We start from the raw sequence: 22,572 nt of genomic DNA on the forward strand, positions 1-22,572 counted from the left end.
AACATGGATGTAGCGGTCTGTGTCGTCAGTTGAGCGGATGTTCTCCCCTTGGCATCCTATAGCATTTATTCCACGCTTCCAGTAGCAGTACGCAACTATGAAACCGATAAAAGATCAACAGGGGCAATCCAATCCTGGATATAACGCCCCAGGCGAGAACCCCGAAGAATCTCAGCTGCAGTTCTTGCGAGATCCAATTTTGTGTGATCACAGTATCAAAGGCCCACAAAACGGAATTACTGAACAGCAGAAAAGTGATCACTTGCCTGGCTGGTTTCGCTATTATTTGAAAACGAGCTATGCAAGATCTTTTCGATGCTTCGGCGATCAGTGTACTTTGAGCGAAACATTGGATCAGTTGTAGAATCGATGCTATGAGTAGCATGATGTGTCTTCCTTGTGTTTCGTCGCTTTCGTCCTCTAGCAGAGCCAAGGAACAGGCAGAAACAACGATCGTGAAAATGGAGTATAATTGAACTCCGAAAAGAGCCACGTTTGATAATAAATTATCTAAAATGGCTGGTGCCCTTGACACTATGGACATCTGACGAACTTGAACAAGTCCACTGGCTGTCATTAAGGTACTCAATATTAAAATGCTGGTCAGTGTGCCACAAGTTAACCAGGATAAAGTCGACGAAGGAAAATGTTCGTCTTCTCTTACGACCAGAAATATAAGTATAACTACTATGCCGGCTACCATACATAGTATTCCTAGGAATAAACCTTTGCTGGAGCCATCACAACCGATTTTGGTATGACTCGTCAGATCTTTGCTACCGTGGAACTTCTGCTTGTGTGACAACCGATTTCGACCCACGTTCTGACCCATTACAAAAGTTACTGCAGCAGCAATTAAACTGAAATCAAATTGGAAAGAATATGAAATTTAGATCACTCAAGCTGTAAATTTTGTTTAGATGTAGATTTTAGGGTATTATGATCTTGAATTATAAATGGATCAGCGATATAAAATATACCTAAATTGCACAATAAACGGATAAAGAAATGGCATGCTCGATGTCCATAATTGTCCGAGAGTGTTTGTATTCAAACATTCTTGTAATGCAATCACTTGGGAGATTTGTTCGTTCGAGATAGGTTGATATGGTTGGAAAACTTGCTTTTCTATTGGAGAATGATCTGAAAAAGATTAAATAAAAAATCAAGGAAACATATTTTTATATCGTACATTTTATAAATTGATATAATTTTTTACATGCACACTTATAATATTTGTTTTCACATTGAAATAATGTTCATTGCGTAAAACATACTTATCAGATCTCGAGAATGCCTTGTCAAAGATTCCGGAAATCCTCGAAGATTCAACGGAGAAGCAGAATTGTGGAGACCTCGTTGAGCTAAATGGACAAAATATGTCCATTCTTGAGCAGAATCCCAAATCACTAGACGAACCCAGACAGCAATATTCGTGGCAGTTAGATGTATAAATCCAAACCTCGCTGCTAAACCGAATCTCTCCACAAGAACCTATAAATAAAATATAGTCAACTCCATCAGCTTGTTGATCCTACTTTCACTAGTTTATTTTACACCGTGATAGTAAAAATTCAAAGAATTAAAAACATTTGGGTCAATTACGAACAGCTACGTATCTTGTTAATAATCGCTGATAATCTTTAGAAATTATATCTTCAAATATCGTAAAAGAGAACGTTATTGGATTTTCAAGAAGAAAGTGAACCTATAAAAAATTTAGTAAAATCGAGTTCCTTTTTTATAATTGAACTTTCCATAGCTTAGTCCTTAAATTAGAGAGTTATAATTTACTTGATTAGTTATTATTGGAATACGTGCATTTGACACATTTGTTGCTCTGCTTTTAAAAAAACCACCTATATATAAAATATCACATATTCATAAATATTATACAAACGAATATTTTATGTCATTAAAGAAATATGATACAAATCAAAGGAGCGATTGACTGCCACACGAATTTTATGTATTTTGTCGTGGAAGTCGCCATACATTGAAATATACAACATCATAACATTTAATTTATGCAAAATATTATATTGTATTTACACACTTTCTCTAACAATGTTATCCAAGTCATATATATATATGATGTGTATGCACATCGTTAAAAGTTGTTTAGTCTACGAAAATTCTAAAAAATTTAGTAACGTGAGTCACCGATGATCATTGTGTTAGCAGGCATCGTATTAATGAAATATGTAAAACTGTGGAAAACTTATTTCTAGTGAAAATTTTATCTCAAGTTAATTCGTCTAATTAAAAATGGCTTATCAACAATAATTATCGTATATGTAGATTGGTATATCATTTACGTTTTATACCTTTGAATCAAACAGCAAAATGAAAGTAACACATATCAGAAGGATGAGCAACTAAAACGAAAAATTAGAAGTATCACCTCAATTAATCTTAAGATTTCGCTTTCGATAGCCTCGATCCAATTGATTCTACACAAACATCAATTAAGATCTGCTCACCTGCGAGTTTACGAAGAGAAAGTGCATCTGCAGAAACGTAAATAGCCCATGAAGCACCGGATGTACAAAGACAACGTCGCTCAAGCATTCCGCCCCTTGCATCATGGAATGCATCGCCATTTCTAAACCGTTGAAGACGAGAGTCGCCAAACCGAAAACTGTTTAAACGTGTTCATTTTTCAATGCTATCTTCCTTAAATCTTTTTTCATATAAAATCAACATTGCCTTATAATATCGAATCACACTCCTGACATGAATTAACTCTTTTGCTATGGTTCCTTTAAAATCGAAAGCTTTCAGCGAATAAATACCTTTGTAGATGTTAGATTATTAATAAATAGTTTTATGGATATGTAATCTATCGATAGACCGTTTTTATAAACATGGAAAAATAAAGTAAAATATGCATGAACGTTTTATTACTTTAAATAATTAATTGTGACGCAATATGTATAACTGGAAATAAAAATGATTTTAAGTTATAAGATGTATTTATACGCCTTTAGCATACGATTACTCGATATTTGAGAAACTCATCTGCGAAAAAGTTAAGAACTAAATACACAGAAGACTGACTTTTATACTTTCATCGAAGTTCAATTTTACAACTCTGACTTCTCTACTCCAAATAACAACTGAATACCATCAATTGCTGAATGCAAAATTCTATCTAATGTTTCAACATAATGTTTCGTACTAAATGTTGCATTAAAGTAGTAAATAGTTAATCGATAAGGCAAGATGTTGATGGGCGTTGAAGTGGCCAAAAACACTCACGGAGCGCTCCAACCCGAATGTAGAAACTCGTCGGTGCTGTTCTAGATCGCGAGATGTGAGCACGTTTCAATGATCCAAACCTGGTTAAAGACGCGCCACCGAGTTCCGCATCGTCCATACCGGTTGCACCGGTACCGAGACTCCCGCAGCTGTCTATCAATACCCAAATATAGATGCTGATGATCACTGCTATGCTTCCTACGTACAAGTACATCAGGAATACGCCCTGCAAGTTCAAGTGGTAAAATAAACAAAATTACATCGAAATCTTGGAAAATATACATTTTTACACAATGTACATTCTACACGAATAAATGGAAAAGTTTGGGGAGAGAATGATATAAATTTGGAAAAGAATTTTTCAATACCTGAAGAATTAAGAGAGTTAACAACCTGAAGTAATTATAAATGAGATAACAACAACACGAGTTATCGCTTAAAAGACCATAGATCATTAATTGTATCTTAATTAAAACACAATTATATTGACCCTGAAATCTATTTATATCTTTCTTTTATTAATAAGCTTGAAAAATTACATGTTTAAAAATTCTATGATTTTATAGTTTATTTTACACGTTAATTTCTAAAATATTTCAATTGTCACCGATTTCAATGCTCCACTCATGAATACCATTATGATCCATCCTCGTCGTCAATATCTCTTTGACTATTATCGTTATGAACTATGCTATAGAGAAAAGAACAAGAAGGCACGTCCAGGAATACGAAAGACAGGTAGGAAGATAGAATAGGGTCCTCGATTCATCGTAATTCACAGACTGTAAGAAATACATAACTTCATGAGTTCATCGTGCGCTGAAATACGGTTTGTGTCATAAACAGCTTGGAAATCGTAACTCCAATGTTTCAAATGACGGTTACCGTAATAACATAATGTTTCAAGTCAAACTGATTCATAATTTAGTCAAGAGAGCATAATACAATTGGTGAAATTAATTACGAATGCCGTTTGAAATGGACAGAAATGACAAAAATGGTAACAGTAATTCATGTTTCTGTTCTCGATAGATTCATGATGCTTCCTTACGAATCACGATAGTGCATTTTATTGACCAATATAATTGTATCCATGATCACATAATAGTCCTTGAGATACAATATATTCATGATTTTTGAATATGTATATACGTATATAAGTATATGCAGGATGTTCCAGTCTTTTCCGGTTATACGTTATCGGTATATTCTATAAATCAAAATAAGAAAGAAATGTGATATAAATATATGCCAATGGAGGCATTGTTAATGAGTTGTAACAAAAAAAAATCAATATTCGAAATGAGTAACGAACGTACGTTACTACGGTACTAGATATGAATAGATCAAATTAGACATAACACTTCTACGACTTCGACCTCAAAAAGTAATAAACGAGAACTTCAAAAAGCAATAAATTCAATTTATTACCGCAGCCAATCTTGCGTTGACGGGAATAGGGAACATTTTGAAATGGAGTTGTAATTGCAATTGTACAAGTATTTTGATACGTTTATATGAAATTTTTTTCTTGCCTTAATCCATAGAATATACTAACAACATATGGCTGGAAAAAACAGGGACATCCTATAGTGATTAATTCTATGATTATATTCATTACATCTTTACTTTAATTACTGCAAGGGTAATGAATTTAACATGCAATAGCTATAATTCTCATAAATTCTGTCTCATTTCAATTGTTTTACAGTATACCTATAGCTATGTCGAATTAAAACTAAAAATTAAATCTATCTTTAAATATATTTCACACGACGTAATTCATAATTATACGAATCACAAAATTATAGAAGAAAAATTATTATTACGTATTTTAATATGAAGAATAAATCTCGTTACTTTGTACAGAAAAACAAATTACAAGTATAGGATATCGTTTATCAGTAGAAGTATGTATATAGTAACATTTTTCATATGAAGATATTTACTTTTAAATAAATTTAAATGTAAAGGCAAGACAATTTTGTTACATATACATGTACCTATCTGATAGTACTAAATAATTAAGGGATCAAACGTTAGCCTAATATGAGAACGTGGGAAATTATTTGCAATTACGCCGAGGAAGTGGGACTAAGCCGCAAACCACTCAAAGGTCATAGAATCACATCGAATATAGGATATATTGCCATGGATCACCCTGAAGCTGTAGACTCATGTTGTAAGAACATGTAAATCGAAGGGTCATATCACAAATCATCATATTTGTTCACGATTATACAAGTCTATAGTCTACAACTCTGCAGATTAATTTCAGCAGCATTATGAAAACAGGCTGAGTACATGGTACATTCAGCGTCATTCTAGGATTGTGAAACTATTTTTGGATGAAAGCATATATAACACAGATCATTTTAATGTTGTAGAACCACTGAAGAAATTGGTCTTGGCAAAATTTGAAATTGAAACCGTGCTACTTTGATCAAAATTTAATACAAAATAAAATTTCGATATTTATCTTTCCATCTTCGATGGAATCAAAAGACCATGTCACAAATCATCCTTATATCCTAGGACCATGGAACTTATCAAAATTTGAAATCAAAACCCTGTTACTTTAATAGAGATTTAACGCGATATGAAATGTCACTATGTATTCTTCCATTTCCTCTATAAATATTAATTCACAGATGTGCAACTGCAAAACCATTCTGTTATTTAAACCTCTAACGATTCAAATGAAAAATCACATGGGTATGTGTTTCATAGCTGTAAAGACGCAGTAATTGACTTAACTATCGTAAAACCTATAAACGTTTGCGTTTATAGCGTATTAAGAAAGAAGCGTGATCTAGGATGAACAGTTCACCAGAATTATCCCATATTTAGCGTTATCGTACCGTTATCTAACCTGAAAATTTCAAAAAATCTTACACGAAACGATCATAAAATCCACAAAGCACAGAAGAAAGTTCACTAAGTTTTATGTCTAACGACGTTATGGGAACGAACGTGTACGCGGAAGAGCTCAGGTAAAAACTAGAGACTCTACATTCTGGATGCAACAGCAACACTAAAATGATAATCCAATGCTGCACATGTTTCTCGGTAGCTAAATGAAATACTACCGAACGTGATATGTTTATTTCACATATTCACTTCGCAATTTGTCCCTTGCTATAATATTCGTATTTTATGGCTCGAACGCCTTCAACATCTGTTACTCTTTGATGTTTAGGATAAGTGCTAAATTTTCCAATTTTTATGATCGTAAGTTATCTACATTAATGATGGTGCGTTTAGATAAATGAATAGTTTAGACTAATAAACAGATCTTATTTAATATTGCTCCGGTCATCGAATTTTTATGTTTCAATTCTGCTCACATTTCAGCAAAAGATTTCACGAAAAGATTTTTAATATTCGAAGAAAGACTTCGCATAAAATTGGAACAATATGTACGAACAGAGATTCTCTCATACTTTCTTTAAACTTGAAATTTTGTAACACTAAGAAACACAATTAGATCGAGAGTAATCCAAAAAACGCAACAAGGTTCAAATCTAACGAATCCGTTTGAAATTAAAAAATCTCTCTGCATACCTGCAAACTGAGCAAAGGAACAGGAGTGTCCATGACCTCGGCCAAGCACAGAGCGATCATCAGCACCACGACAAGCTGGCCGTAAACGTTCGAGAGAATGATCCATAGTTGAGAACTGTAACAATCACCATAAAAACCGAACCGTCGACCGCGAGATCTTCACCTCGTCAATTCTCACCATAAACATGAACTCTATTCATCGTGAGTTCATCATAGCCAATACTTATCTCTGCCTTCTGATAAATTACTGTTTTCACCTATCTCGTATAATGCGCGGAACGTATCGTAATTTATAAAATTACAGTGTTTACCCAATGAAATCGAAGACAACCATTACTTATTCCCTTTTTACATCGTTCGAAAATTAAATGTATATAGATCCAATAAGCTGTATGAGAAGAGAGGTCTTACAAGGGTTCAGAATGATCCAGTAGATCGCTCGTAGATCGTGTCCTAGAAAGGATCCTGGAGACCAGAGACCTGGATGGAGCGGCCCTTGCTTCTGCAGTGGTTGTCTCGGCCTCGGTGTTCCTTTCACCCCTACTGGGGGTTCCTCCAGGTGCACCCTCCACGGTGCCACCCGTCGTGCTTCCTGTCTCGTTCAGGCTGTCCTTGTCGTGTTGTTCATTGCTGGCTGAAATTGTTAAAGAAGATTAATGAATGATCTTTAGAGATTAAAGATCAAGGATCTTTAACGTATCGAGTGCGGATGACTCCACAGTGATGTCATGTCATGGCTTGGGTGCTCCCGGAGACAGGTAACGTTACGTTGTCGCATTAAGAAAAAATTTCACGCTGAGCGGCCACGTAACTTTGACTTCGCGACGCGTTAAACGACGTGTTAAACAGTATAATTTAGTTTAATTTTTATATTATTATAAAGTACAGTTTAAATAGTAGTATATAATTTTTCAAGCATTCTTTTTAAATCGTTTAAAACTTACAATTACTATTGAAAGTTACGTTTAGGTAACTGTCAATAGTAATTGTAAGTTTTACGTAAACGTAACTGTCAATAGTAATTGAGAATTCTGATGATAAGAAACTCTTTGTTATATTTTGATATGTTGTTATATATTTACATTCGTTCAATGTATTTCAATTATTTGCATAAAACAAAATTATTTTCCTTTTTGTTTTTTCTATAGATGCACTAAAATAAGATTTTTTAAATAATTTCATAGTTTTTTCTGAAATATTTGATTTATTTTCAGAAGTTTCTTTACTACGTATTGCTCATTTTCGTTCAGAGACTCAGGAACTAAGGATCGAAGAACACTGAAAAATGTACTTATTTGCATACAAAGCACTAGATGTATAATTAGTAAAAGTTATATATATAAGACGTATATATGTTTAAGACATATAAATAATGTATATATAAAACAATAACATATATCCAGGTGGGAAAGTGTAAATAAGAGAAACTGAAAGAAGAATGGCCACGAAACTTGGGGAGCATGAAAAATGCATCAGATTAGGCTACATACCATCAAATTACTATAGATTCGAAGAGTTGTTGATCTCAAATCTTTTTCAAGTCACATAAACAGACTGGAACATGGCCTTTTCACTTTCTTCATTATACAACTTTACTAATTAAGAAGACTGATGAAATTGTAGACCAATGAACCGTAATATGCATACAGATGCTTGCATAAATTAAAATTTTATATAATACGAATAAAGATTCTGATAATAAGTTGAATGGCTGTTAAAATTTTGGGAACTCTCTTTCATGAAAAAAGAAAATACTTCACATAATTAGTATTAAACTTGTCATTTTTAAAAGAATTCTCTACCTGGTGATTTTCTGTTGAGTAATCTTTTTCTGAAATTTGCTATATCTTCTTTTTTTCGTTTTTATTACAGAATTTAGATTGTCATAACCATTTAGTTTCGACAGTCAAGGTTAGCATTATATTGTTATTAACATTAAACTTATTAAAGTTTTTTTATTAAAGTTCATTATCGTTAAACCTTTAAGACATTAAACTTATAGATTATTAAAAAAATGAAGATAACAGTATCAATTAATTAATATTAATATCAGTTAATGAATATTAAAATAGTAAATCAAATAGTAAAACTTGTGTATTCAAAAGAAAAATCATTAATATGTTATTTGTTACTCTAAACTCAGATATTTAACTAAATATTCAATTACTTAGTTTCCTTGAAAATTCGTGATTTCATTCTGCTCTTCGCTTACTACTTTGCCCTATTTACTCATCATTTCAAAATTTATCCTGAAACCGAAATAAATTTACTTTTACAATCCTTAGAAAGGACTCTTGAGTTTAATTTACATAAAGAGTTACCACTTTTTAAAATTTCATTAGCTTTAACAGTTGTATGTATAACAGAGTAGCAAGGAATTATCATCATGATACACGTATTTAAGATAAAGTGGATTTTCGAAACTCTTGCCCAAATTCCATTTGGAGACTCGTTAACTAAATCCACTCTCTGTGGCCTTTTGGGTCAGTAGAGTAATACGAGCAACTTTCGCTAGAGGAATTCGTACGTCCAACTGTTCCTTCGGTAATTTCGACTCGACTGATTTAAAAACGTTCTAAACGCGACGAAACGGATCCGAGAGTTAGAAAAGTCGATCGCTTTAATGAACAAGGTAAACAAAAAGTTACTAATGTATTAAAAGCTAGAAACAATTATGACAGGCCAAAAGTGTAATGATATTCGTCATAACAGATAATATTGGAAATTACATGATATTGATGATAAATCGAAATCCAAAAATATATCGAGGATTAAGAACGTAATTATGACAAATCAATAGTATGTTATAATATTATACCTCATAATATTAGGTTGAAAAATTTGTAGCGTTTCTGACAATTAATATCAAGTTTCATTATATGTATATTTAGCTCAGATGGAAGAACATTGCTTTATCTTAGAAGCTTACAAACACGACCAAGTTTTTTCTAAAAAGTGATCATAAATCTACATAGATGAATATAAATAAGCAAAAAGTAAAAATTTACTACTAAATATTCCTAAAATTGCAGAATTCATAAAATTGCCCAATAGATGATATAAGAAGCTAAATCCACAAAAATATATTAGCCGTGAATTTTTCTCAAATATCGTCACCACTAAAATAATCAAATAGAATATGTCATAATAGTTGGAATTAAAAATCAAAGCACTATTTCACGATTGAAACGCAAGTGACCATGAAGCGTTGATAAATTAAAAGAATTCATTTCTTTGAAAGCCGCATCGTAAATTCGTTAATTGATGCAACCACAATGCAAATAATTGTTTTCCTTTACATTTTTTATTCTTACTCTGATATCCATGTACATATATAGACGTTCTCGAGATTTGTTAAGTCACTGGCAATTAACTGGGCCCGCGCTACCGTATAATTGAGTCGTTTAAGGCAAAAGTAATGTAAGCCAGTTTTTTGCGTATTTCGTTTAACACCACATCTCGAAAGCGTAAACTTCATTCTAGTTTATGCAGAAGTGATGTAAGTATATCTTTATTGGTTTCCCGATGAATAGCACATTAAGTGAGAATCGCCCACTCGATCCCTCACAGAATTTTTAATTTATCCTCACTATCAAGTAATCGACTTTTTTGACTTACGCTCTAACACTGTTGTATTAAACGGTTCAATTAATTCCAGGGAAAACTGACCTTTTTTCTCTATACACATAAACCCGCTCGAGTACAAGAGAACATCACTTCATTACGATCATAGAAATACATAGTTGAAATACTAATCTCACCTCCATTCATACTAATCTAACGTCAACCGATATTCAAACGATATTCCAGATAGATCATCTGGATTCTTATTGTTCTTCGACAGAGATTGAAATCGGCAAAGTGAAGAACGATCGTCGGTGGTTATAAGGATTGTTCATAATGATCTGTAATAAATGGACAGTCATGAATACCGACTCGTTTCAGAATGTTCGATAAGCATATTCGCCGAAGAATATTCCGTTACTTCGTGATATGAATTATTATTACTTTTTCAAACTGTAGGCGGTCTTCGTACAAAATCAATAGTGCTATTGGTAGACTTCTACAGAGATGAATTCCTGATTATGCAACGTCATAACCTGAAGGTGAAGGGTCAACATTCGACAATTATTTTACGAAGATCATCAACAGTAACTCTGTATTCACATATCCATAGTACCGTTAATATCATTTTGCGGTACCGTTTACGCTGGTCGTGGGAATAAATAAAAATAGAGTATGTTTAAATGATTGAGAAATATAACTTTGTCAATATAGCCTGTAATATAATCACTTGAAACAGATTCAGATCTGCGACTGGATAGTCTTGATCCCATTAATCCATTGGTATATTGATTTTTTTGCACTAAACATTCCTATGTATACCTATTATTTTCTCTAAATCAAGATTACTATTTATTCTTATTAGTAACAGATAAAAAATATTAAATGTTTGAGTTACTAAGAATCGAATTAAGAATGTACACAAAACCACAATGTCTTAAACCGCCTGATAAATTACTATATTTGTTAATGCGTTAAAAAATTACCAGAGAGAATAAATAACAAAAAGTTGCAATCTTTTAAAGATAACTGAAATAAGAATTGGTAGAAAATGCAGTACCCTACTATAATATTCTATAGAGGATTAAAGAAGATGAGGCGCAGTGAGAGCTTAATAGCAGTGACACGATGATGAATGGGCCAAGAAAAACAATACGAATTGGAAAGAAACACGCAAGATCATTCGAAGTTTAAAATTAAAGATAAAAATTGTACTATATTATGAACGTAATTTTTATTCAAACGAAAAAAATGTGACATTTTTTATCGTAAATTGTTGATGCTATTGAATTATGAAAAAACTTGTTCTCCTTAATTCATTGGCCTATTTAATCAAATGGGTAACAGAGCTCGGTGAAAATTATTTATCATAAAATACGCCCGTGTGTTTTCACGCAACCTGTTATATATAACTTACAATTAAAAAATTCTAAGATATAGATATAGGTAGTCATATATCTTAAACGTTATGGCACAATAAATTTGCGGGAAGTAAATCCCACAGAATGTTGAATGAAATCAAATTTCTTAGAAAAGAATATTTACATCAAAATGGTAATAAAAAAATATAAACAGAAACTGTTTCTTTAAAGAAAGAAAAAAAAAAGAAAGAAAAGTTAGCATTATAGAAAAAATAATGTTTATGATGAAATATATCAGACTTTAATATTCTGTAGGAATTAAGTTAACTGTTGTGCGAGAATAAGCAGATATGAGTATCTTTTTCAAACTGAGTATAAAATAATCAATACCTAAAAATGTATATTAAAATAGTAAGAATTATTAGTAGAATAATTATAGAATAATTATAGTAAATAGTAAATAAAGTAAGAATTTATAGTTAAATATAGAATATATTATATAATGCGTTTTATCGTTTTTGATCCGTTTATATGACTTGGAAGCAATCGTCGGTATTATGAAGTGAAATGTGAAATTTTGTGACCCAGCTGGGTAGAAAATTTAGGTCGATACCGCGTAAATTTGAGACCTTACGGTTTATCTTGAAATACGGTCTGTCATTACGCTGTCGGAGAGTTGCAAAAAAGGTAGAAACTCGTCTGTCAGCTGGCAGAAGGATTCAAGAAATTCATTTTCTTTCTGACACCATGCTTGCAAAAAAATAGATTCTCCGAAGTTTTATTTCTATGTCATAAATCATGAAATCAACTGGCGCCTGTTATTAGCATTTTTGACAGCTTTTACAGAAAATGACTAGCGATTCATTCAAATCATTTTCATTTCAATACGATTGATATTATAAAAAAGTTTTAAATAAAACAATAAATAATTCAATAAGTATACTGTTAAAAACACATAAACTACATGTACTAAAATACATATACGCTTAAACAGAGCAAAGATATTATATCATCCAATTACTATGAATAATACATTTAACAAATAAATCTCAATCAACAATTCATTCACTATTGTTAATATGAATGTTTCAGAAAAACAAAAACAACAAAAATGAAGAAAGATCGTTAAGCATAAACTCACAATCACATCATCAACATATGGCATACTACGTCATCAACTAATAACAATAAACTATCAATTCGACATTTATTATTATAATTCACCATATGCACGAGTCCAAGAGAAATTTATATAAAAAACAAAGAACCCGTTACTTACACCAACTGTTCGCGACGTTAATTAACATACAAAAATTTACCTCGCGGGGCTTTCTTAAAAGAAAACAATCGTCATCACAGGCACGCTTGAATCATCGTCCATGATAAACGTTGACGTGTGTTCCTATAGCAGAAGACAGGCAGCGTGCACCACGATATGCAACTGAACAAGAGAGATGTGCTCCAGAGACTACCACCAAACGGAATGGCTTGTAACCCAGAAACATGCCAGGAACATACCGACTGGTCTGGGACACAACACGGTGGTGGTAACCAAGATGATGATGAGAACTATGATGATAATGAAGATGACCGCCAGGATGATGATGCCGTTTCTCGTAGCCTCGTTTTCAACACCTCGACAAGACTATACGATCAACGTGTGCCGTTTAGCTTCTGTTACTTTGATATTTTCGCAATGATGGTGGCGGATACCGTAGGATATTTGAAATTTCTCGTGGAATTGGACAACGACCTGACCTAGATGCATCTTCACAAAATTGAATTCACAATCGGATCATATTATTTCTTTGTTTCGGCGAATAAGACGATATTATTATTCGTTATTCCCTTATTTCTCTATTTATTTATTATTCTTTTTCGTAGGGTTTCTTGTATAATTAATAATTCTGATATTATTACACGAAATGTCAAGAAGGGTTGGAAACTTCAAGAGTAAAAATCTTCAGTCAGATGGATTTTTCTGTGATTAATTTAGCATTCATAAAGAAAGGTTCAGTTCTTATGCTATTAATATATCTATCCTTGTTTTGATAAAAAGAAGGATAATCTTTCTGATTGAGTATTTTGGAACAATATTACGACACATATGCGATAAAGAAATGTTTTATGATGTTTATTAATGAGATAATAACAAAGATTATAAAGGTCTGTTCGATTCAAAGATTGTAAGGTCTGAAAAGATGCTCGATATAATTAACTTGCGATATCATTCTGTATAAGGGCTACGGATGTTTATGCATTTATTTAAAAATGCACAAAATGCATATAAAAATATATAAAATCAAAAAAATAACATATTCATTAGATCACCTAGATTTCATTTCTTAATTAATTATACATTTATAAAAGCATGAATTTGCATAATCATCCGGAATCAATCTTTCGCGTTAATTCACAACTTTCTAAAGATATCACTTCTAATGCACAAAATTCTCCTCTTCTGACATCCTTTTCTAATGATTGATTTATCCACCGCTACAATAATTTTCATTCACTTCCATGTTTATAAAGGAATTCCCTCTTAATATTCCACGCATCGAACACTCAATTAAAAGATCGCGTTTCGCGAGTCCTCTGTAATTTACAGAAGTACCGTCCAGCACGTATGATGGCCAACCAAGCGGATCGAAACACGTTTGATGTCATGACGATCAAGATGCGCCTTAAAGGAAGGAGCGATTAAAAGATCGTGTTGCAGGACATTCAGCGGTTTTGACACGCCAACGCGCACGAGTGAACCGAAAGCGACTTCTAGAGATTAATACGATCACAAGCATGCGATCCTGTTATGATCCGATTAATCGTTCGCCTCTTACGGCGTGGCTCACATGAAATCCTGACTTATTACACCATAATGTTCATGACACATAACGCTAAGAGTCAAAATTAGTCGCCGCAACCACCTGTTGTGTGAATTATCGGTTCCATTCGTGACTCGAGGTCATCGACCTCTATGTACATACATATCTCGATTCCTTAACTCGGCTAATGCATGCTTAACAGATCTCATTAGAGGTATGAGTATGATAGATGTAGGAAATTATATAAGTAACTTTAATAATAGAGCAATTTGTAAAAATCGAACGATCGATCGCAAATAAAAGATTCATTTATTCAATTTCAAGCATTATTGCGTTAAGACGTGGAAGAACGGATCTTTAATAGTCTTTAATAGTCTTTAGAAAGTGTGAAATGATGTTTGGATTTTGTAAAGATTAAATGATAATATTTACAGCGGTAGTAAGGTGTAGCTGATCTTCAATGTATTTGTAATTATTCTTTGACCTTGATCAGGCTCTTATTGAATCAATCATTCTGTTTAGGGAAAGCTGAATAAACAGGTTCGTACAACCGAAAAGTGAGCGTTTTGGTAAAAGTTTAAATTCAAGTGGAAATGTCTACAATTTAATTCATTAAAAGAGTATTTAATTGAAAAGTATGGCAAAACACGTGCTCATTCAATGAAAGTTTTAGTCTGTTCACTGTTATATTATATATTATAGACTAAGAATGTAAAGTCGTCATTAAAGTAAAAAAGGTTATTTACGACGATGAAGATGAACTTAACAAAACGTCTAGGTTGACTTTCCATCAATTTAAAACGCACTTTTACTTCATGACAATGAGTCACTCATCGCAAATACCTTCGTGAAAAATAAAGAACCTGTTTTCTGTACCTTTCACTTGGTCACTTGAAAGTTCAAACCGAACTACCGATAGTATCTAAAATTTCTCTTTTCTCGATTTATCTCGCATAAAAAGTGACTTTGTGAATCGACTTTGAATAGAAATAAACTTATATGTTTATGGAAGTAAACAAGATTACTACCTCTAAGAATTTGCATTTTGTAAATCCGAAATTTTAATGCCAGATAAATTACTATTATACCTGACAACTATAAATGCCATATTGCCAAATATTAAACAATAATTTCCAATATAAATCTCTAACATCGATTTATCATGAAGAATCAGAGTAAAATGTGAAGAATCTGAATTTGTCCTTTGGTATATAACATATATCTTCGAAAGTGTCAGGAAACTATGAAAGAGAATTTTCCACAGTATACACCAGCCTTATAAAATATCGTTCCAACCTCCTCAGCTGATTGTATCTTCGCGGATTACGTGTTTCCTGAAAGGATGCCGATGATAACGCTCCTACTTTTCCTCTTTTTATACTTCAGCCATGCGAGACTAATCGTCTCGTTTTACGGCGCATAGAACTGAACGGCTCCGTGATCACTAAAAAAACGACGACTACTACCCAATTTGATATTCCTCTAATTAAGATGCATTGCTTGTCAAGAGAGAAACAAAAATGGAAAAGAAACGAAAAAAAAAAGTGGGAAGATGCAAAAGTACGTGAATAGTTGTTAACACTACAAGTAACATTAGGAAGATCATTCCACTTCTTTCGACTCGTCATCGAATCGACAAAAGTTGTTATATTTCACAAAATTTTTACACTTGAAAGAAATACATTTTTTTATGCTTTATATAAAATAACAACGTATTGTCTTTAACAAATTTTCGAAATATAAGACGGTTCTCTTCTACTCTTAAGATAAACATAAAAAAAATTCTGGTAAATAAACGTACAAATTTCACTTTGAACAGAAATATGAATGTTCCTTTCTGTTTTATACAGCAATTGATTTTTAGACATGAGAGAAGCAATACTTAAAAAGGATATAAAAAAAGAAATTCTGATATTTCTAACGCTAAAATTCGATACCAAAGCGTGATAAATAATCGTGAATAGCCTCGATAAAGAGGGAAAGAACCAGTTTCGACGTGTGACACGTGAAATTATGTTCGAAATTCATTTTCAGCGCTCAACCGGTTTCTTTGGAAAACGATCGTTCGCCACATCGTCCTGCATCCGTTCGCAGAATAAAAATTCATGAAAGTTTGAATGAACGAGGCAACGACACACACGTTAAATCGATTTGGCCGCTCTTCACGATGCAACGAATCTGCTTTCACGCGACTCGCATCGATCGTGTGTATAAAGGACAATTTGTCGTTAGTCAGGAAACGAGCGTTTCAATGCGATTTCGAAGCGAAAAATTGCGCTACTCCATGGAAAAGGACATTTTCCACGGATACCTTTCACCTCGTTTTACTCTTTGCTTTCACGATGTACGCATCCTTTGTGCGTGCTTGTGCAACGCATTCTCTTGATCGTATACTTTGCTTGAACGAACGTATTCCTACTAAATATTGTGGTAATTTTATATTTCAAAATCATTGGATTTCGAAAATTGTTGGATCGAATATTAAATTTGGAAAGTTGCTGAATGTGAATTAAAAAGCGAAAAACGTGACTTTTCTCGAATTATTGATATAATGTATTAAGATTTTTTTATACTCGAATGAATGACTCCAACTAATCTTATTGGAATTATTGGAGTTATTCAAATATCAAAATACTGCAGTTATAAGAATCGTAATTTATTGAATTAAAGTTTGAAGTATCTATAACATTATATTGGTCTGAAGACATTCAATTACATTTACTAATGAATAAGATCTGTGGCAGCTGAAAGGATTTAAAATGGGCACAAGACAAAAATTATGCAACATATAGAATATATGTATTTATGAGGGCATTAGAGAAAGTTCGGAGGGAATTTTGGACGGCATTCACAGCGCGTGGAGTGTCAAATGTCAACCGCTTAATTACGTCCTAAACGACAATTAACGGCTAGAAAACACATATGTTACTTGTATAACACGTAATGCACAGAATTAATTTTTCTACTTCCTTAACAACTTGTTCACGAAACTTTATCTGTGTTCATCGCGAAGGCTACGTGACATTTAACGCAAACGAAAACGGTATGTGATATTAGATTAATTAAAAGGCACGTTAACGACGTTGACAGAAAAATGTTGAACATTCTTAAACGGTAAATAATGATGCCTACTATATTTATTAGCTTAGACTCGATAAATTTAATAGACGTAATACCTAAAATAAAATTTTCTTCTCCTTCTATTAAAAAGTTTAGAGTACGAGAAAATTTAAAGAAGCTTAAAGATGTTTAACGAAGGTTGAAATAAAAATGGATTCATTAAAACGGGATATAATCTCGTGCTTCTAAACAATATCTTCTATTGAAATGGAGCTATCAACAGTTTTACTTCCAGAAAAAATAAAAGAATTTAATTGAATAATGAGCAAGTTGCAACAATGCATGAACATGAGCTGATTTATATTCGGAATTTTCTTTTATTATCTCGTAACCAACATGCAACGAAAAATTATGCACTGAATCCATATTCGCTTATGATCTAAATGAGATTTCCACGATTCTAATTTCATAGATTTCGACGTTAAGTTTGATTTCAGCAATGCTAAAAATCACAACATCTAAGAAATATTGTTATCAAACGAATTAATCGTACAATAATAATATTCTCATGAGAAACTAAGTATCAAGTACAAAAAATTTCAAAGAACAACAACATAAATAATACCGCTCACTCAACTAAAAAAATTTATTTTCAGCAAAAGAATTACAACCGTTCAACAATAACATGAAACATCAAGCAAAACGGTTCAAGAATTAAAATTCTCATACTTCGACTAACAGGAAAACGAAATATCACTAACAGCACAATACAGACAGCTAGAGTGAAGGATTTATCACCATTCTTTCCCACAAACGTCTGTAAAAAATGTCTTTCATCCGTAAGAAAATATTTCTGCAAAGTCTACAGACTCTCGCGTGCAAATGCAATTACACTGTTCTGGCACTCGAAAGCAATAGGGGACTATGATGCGCGAGCAAAAGTGGATAACTGTACTGAGGAAGCCGGTTACAGTAGATGGCAAAATAAAGATACAAATCCCTCGAGATGCGTCGTCTAACAACGGTAACGTGGTAATGTGTAACAGCGACAAAGCTGTCAGAAGGCCAATAATCACGGCGCCACATGTTGGATAAATCGATGTAAGTTTCGTGATTAATGATCTCGCTGATACATACCACTGTGGAAACGAAGTGGAACGAGAAAGTAAAGGGTCATCGAAGACAAAATGCTTCTTTGGATCACGCGTCAATGTTTCGTACAAAGGACACGTTGCTCTCCACTTTCTTTTCCATGAAACGAAACGCGCGAAGATCGTTCAACTTTGCGCCATTAACGACCGACGACATTTGTTCGTCATGCAAGATTATTCACGAGCCACAATTCACAAATCCTTGAATTTAGATTTTGTAAATTGCAAATTTCTATTAATTCTTCCTTTTTAGAATTTTAGAAAGATTATTATATTTAATTATTTCTTTATTATTTATTAAATATTTTTCTGATATTTTTCTCACAGAGGAGACCTTATTATTTCGACTTTGAGTGAATTATAGTTTATGTTACATGTTATATTACTGTAATCAGTATTAATTAGAAAAAAAAGATTAATCTCTCATTGAGCGTTAACTTTGAATGAATCGAGAAACGCTCAAGATTTTTTAAAATTATTCGTTCTACGCATATCGCTGTTATTCTCCCTCGAATATAAATAAAAGAAAGTCAATACGACATCGCATGGCTGGAGAAGTTGGGAGAAAATATTACCTGATAATTTAATATATTTATGTTAAAAGGTATTAAATCAACTTATTTTCTCGTTAAAACGATGTCTATTGTCTTATCTCGGAAAACTATCATCTGTGGATCTCAATAAAGAAAGTTGGTACTGGAAGAAAACAATCGAAATTCATTTCGATAGTTCTCTTTCATTATAACATTTTTTTTATCAATCCTTTCATCCTTTGAATGTGGCTGTCATTTATATTTACGCTACCCATTTTATAATTCAATTTCATCATTAATTTCTACGTATAAAAAATTCACTAAACGCCATGATCAAAGATCCATGATACTTATCGTACGCGTCTACACCATAAAGGGGAGGAAAATAAGGCAGATAAGGTGCAAAAACAGCGAAAGTTGAAACCATCTATTCATTACCGCAGACAGCGATAAAAAGTACTGGAACTATGAGATCCATGAGAGCCATTCGACGTATTCTCAAATAGAATCCTCGTCATGGTGAAAACTCGATTACTGTGTTCCACGGGGGAAGATTGAAACACGACATACGTGCGACTTTAATCCTTAACCAGCGGTATGAAAATACCGCATAACAGGCAGGATGGGGTTAATAGGCTCTGTGGCAGGCTAATTTGAAGAGTTTTTGCAGCCACTGAAAAGTTAAAGACCGGCATGTACCGTGAGTCATCACCGACATGCCATAATGCAGGTGTATTGTACACGTTAATTATCCATCAGTTAACAACATTATAATATGTTTCATGGTACAAACGGTACTCTTTAGCAGCGAAGATAGTTGATTGACTAAAATGGAAACTCTTCTGCAGATCATAGTTCATCCACGCTACAGCAATTTTATTATATTTGGTAAATTCAAAGTCACAGAGTTGTAAAGCCAAGATTTTTCGAATTTCAATTTAATCGTCTATTTCGATTTTTAAAAGTGTCATTTTTATAGCTTCATAATCGATTTAATTATAATTTTATTTTCTGAAGGAAAACAGCAGTAAAGAAAGATATCGATCGAAATAAACACAAATTATATCAATTCATATAATATAAATTCTTTATACTGATCCACGTACAAAATAATATTTTATTAGATCTATTTTGATCAGTTTCAACACCCAGATTCATAACACTGTTGCTGCAGAATACATAAAAAATTTCCAAAAATGGAATTCATCTATCGCAGAAAACAACTGCAGCTCTTTAAAAAGGAAAGTAGGTTATTCCATTCGATCTATAGAAAATTAATCAATTGGAGAATTAAATGCTATTCACACTTACAGCCTAGATTTCATCGAACACCTTGCCAGCTAGTTCCAATAACCGTTAACCATCGATCGAATTAGATATTGGTATCGAAAACAGTCCGACAAACAGAATATTGGTTAATGAATGCATCGCTAATAAAGAAAACCTCGCACGTATCGACTGGACGAGACGCGTATACGCACGATTCACGTCGGATCTACCGCTAGCTATTTCTTTTGGTCGCCGACCCGATACCGTACAGTGTACGACGACTAACGAACAGCTTGCATACAAATTCATCGCGTCTTGACAAACGAAACTATGTCGCGTGCAAAGTGTTATACCGTTGTACTCGAGCAACCATCGTGTCGGATGATCTCACCGCAGTTGCATCTTTCACTCAACCGGATCACCGGAGATCGAAGAGATCACCGACTGAGAAGAGATTACCACCGATTTCCCTCTACTAGACCGAAAGTATCGTCGAACAAACAGCTGTATTAGCAGAACAGAACATGAAGAATCGGTCTCTCACCCTTTTTATCCATTGCCGAAGACGTGGAAACTGTTGAAGCTTCTTCAGGCACATCCACTGCTCGTTCCTCTTTGCCAGAAACAATTCCACCGATATTTCCCTTAAAATCCTCCTCCTTCGATATCAATGCCTCGTCGTTCTTACTATAATCAATAGTACTTTGATCGTCAACTTTCTTCCATTCCGATAAATCCTTGTTGTCCGCCTCTGTAGCAAATCCCTCGAGACCAGCTATGTTCCGAATATCAGGCACCAGGGTCTCCTCGTCGTCCTCTCTTATCCGCCATTTAGCTCTTTGATGGTGTTCAGTGGTCCCGTTGTTCTCGCGAGCCGCGATTTCACTCACAGAATCCACCACCTCCTCGACCAACTCCTCCTCCTGAAGCATGTACTCTCTTCTCTCATTCGGATTCTGGTAAACACGGTAAGGTCCTACCAAACCAACGATTCCTCTGGGCACCGCCACGGTCCTCTTCCAATCCGCATGCAGCTGATCAAACTCTCCCAAGTGGTTCGTGTACATTTCACCGAGACTGAAGAGACGTCGCGGTTCCGGTAGCTGTCGAGACGCGACCTGTAACCACCGGCGAAGTTCCTCTTGCCGTGAACAAACCTCCAGCTGTGCTTGCCTTTCCTCCGACGATTGTTCTTTGATCGGTTGCAGTTTCCTTTCGAAACAACACGTTTCGTTTAACTGAACTTTTTTTGGTTTTTTCACCACGCTATACAGAGGATCCTCATCTTCTTCGAGTATCGTCGAGTCTTGAAACGTTAATTTACTGTCTGTCGGTAGCCAAACGTATGGAAGCCCCCTTTGCTCCACTCGAGATACTTCGCAACCACTTTTTCTTGGTTTTTCACTTTTCACGGCGCTTATCACGACCACTTTGTTTTTTACGTTAGGTGGTAAGTTGTTGGCAGAATCGTTGCTGTCGAGAACACTGTATATAGGCTCACGAGTAGCAGTCTGAATCCACTTCGGTCTGTTCTTTGGTTTAGTCGAGCACCTAAACTGCTGCGGATCAGCTGTTGGTGTCTTTCGTTCTGCGTTTGCAACGGGAATGTCAGTTAGTTCGGCCACCATGGTCAGGTGTTTCGATTACGATCTAGGTGATCAGGCTCGCCGGATGTCACGCTTAAATCGTGACAAACATATTCGAAGGCTATTCACCGGTCTTCCAGATCAAAATGTCTTTGGGTGCGACCTGAACGTGTCAGCATTTACAGGACACCCACGATTAACGTGAATTTAGCACGAACTTATTGACATACAAAGTGCTTCTGACTTAAAGCTTGAATGATTGATCTACGAGTAATTGCAATTTTTGGATCAATACACAGGAGCCCACAATAATATTCGAACACTTACAGAAATCTTTTATGTATAAATTGTATATATTATTGTAATGAGATATTTTACCGATATTGGTAAAATTTAGAACC

General features: G+C 33.9%; 1 protein-coding gene across 1 annotated transcript; it reads right to left on the minus strand.

Annotated features, from left to right (window-relative positions):
• Positions 1-15: 15 nt before the first annotated feature.
• On the minus strand, positions 16-22,213 carry LOC122568470 (proton channel OtopLc-like). Its single transcript, XM_043728221.1, has 8 exons — positions 21,130-22,213; positions 7,237-7,459; positions 6,826-6,940; positions 3,262-3,487; positions 2,484-2,641; positions 1,278-1,494; positions 981-1,143; positions 16-860 (listed from the first exon to the last, which is right to left on the minus strand). Exons 1-8 carry the CDS (start codon positions 22,211-22,213, stop codon positions 26-28), a joined length of 3,021 nt encoding a protein of 1,006 aa, XP_043584156.1. The 3' UTR covers positions 16-25.
• Positions 22,214-22,572: the final 359 nt, after the last annotated feature.

Source organism: Bombus pyrosoma, linkage group LG6 (assembly GCF_014825855.1).
Source record: "Bombus pyrosoma isolate SC7728 linkage group LG6, ASM1482585v1, whole genome shotgun sequence".
In the NCBI taxonomy this organism is placed as follows: Eukaryota; Metazoa; Arthropoda; class Insecta; order Hymenoptera; family Apidae; genus Bombus; species Bombus pyrosoma.

Coding starts and splice junctions, on each gene's coding strand:
- LOC122568470 (XM_043728221.1), bottom strand. CDS start 22,213: ATGGTGGCCGAACTAACTGACATTCCCGTTGCAAACGCAGAACGAAAG. Junction 2,642..3,261: donor CATTCGGGTTGGAGCGCTCC/GTGAGTGTTTTT, acceptor ACGTTTAAACAG/TTTTCGGTTTGGCGACTCTC. Junction 1,495..2,483: donor TTCTCTTCGTAAACTCGCAG/GTGAGCAGATCT, acceptor TTTTATTTATAG/GTTCTTGTGGAGAGATTCGG.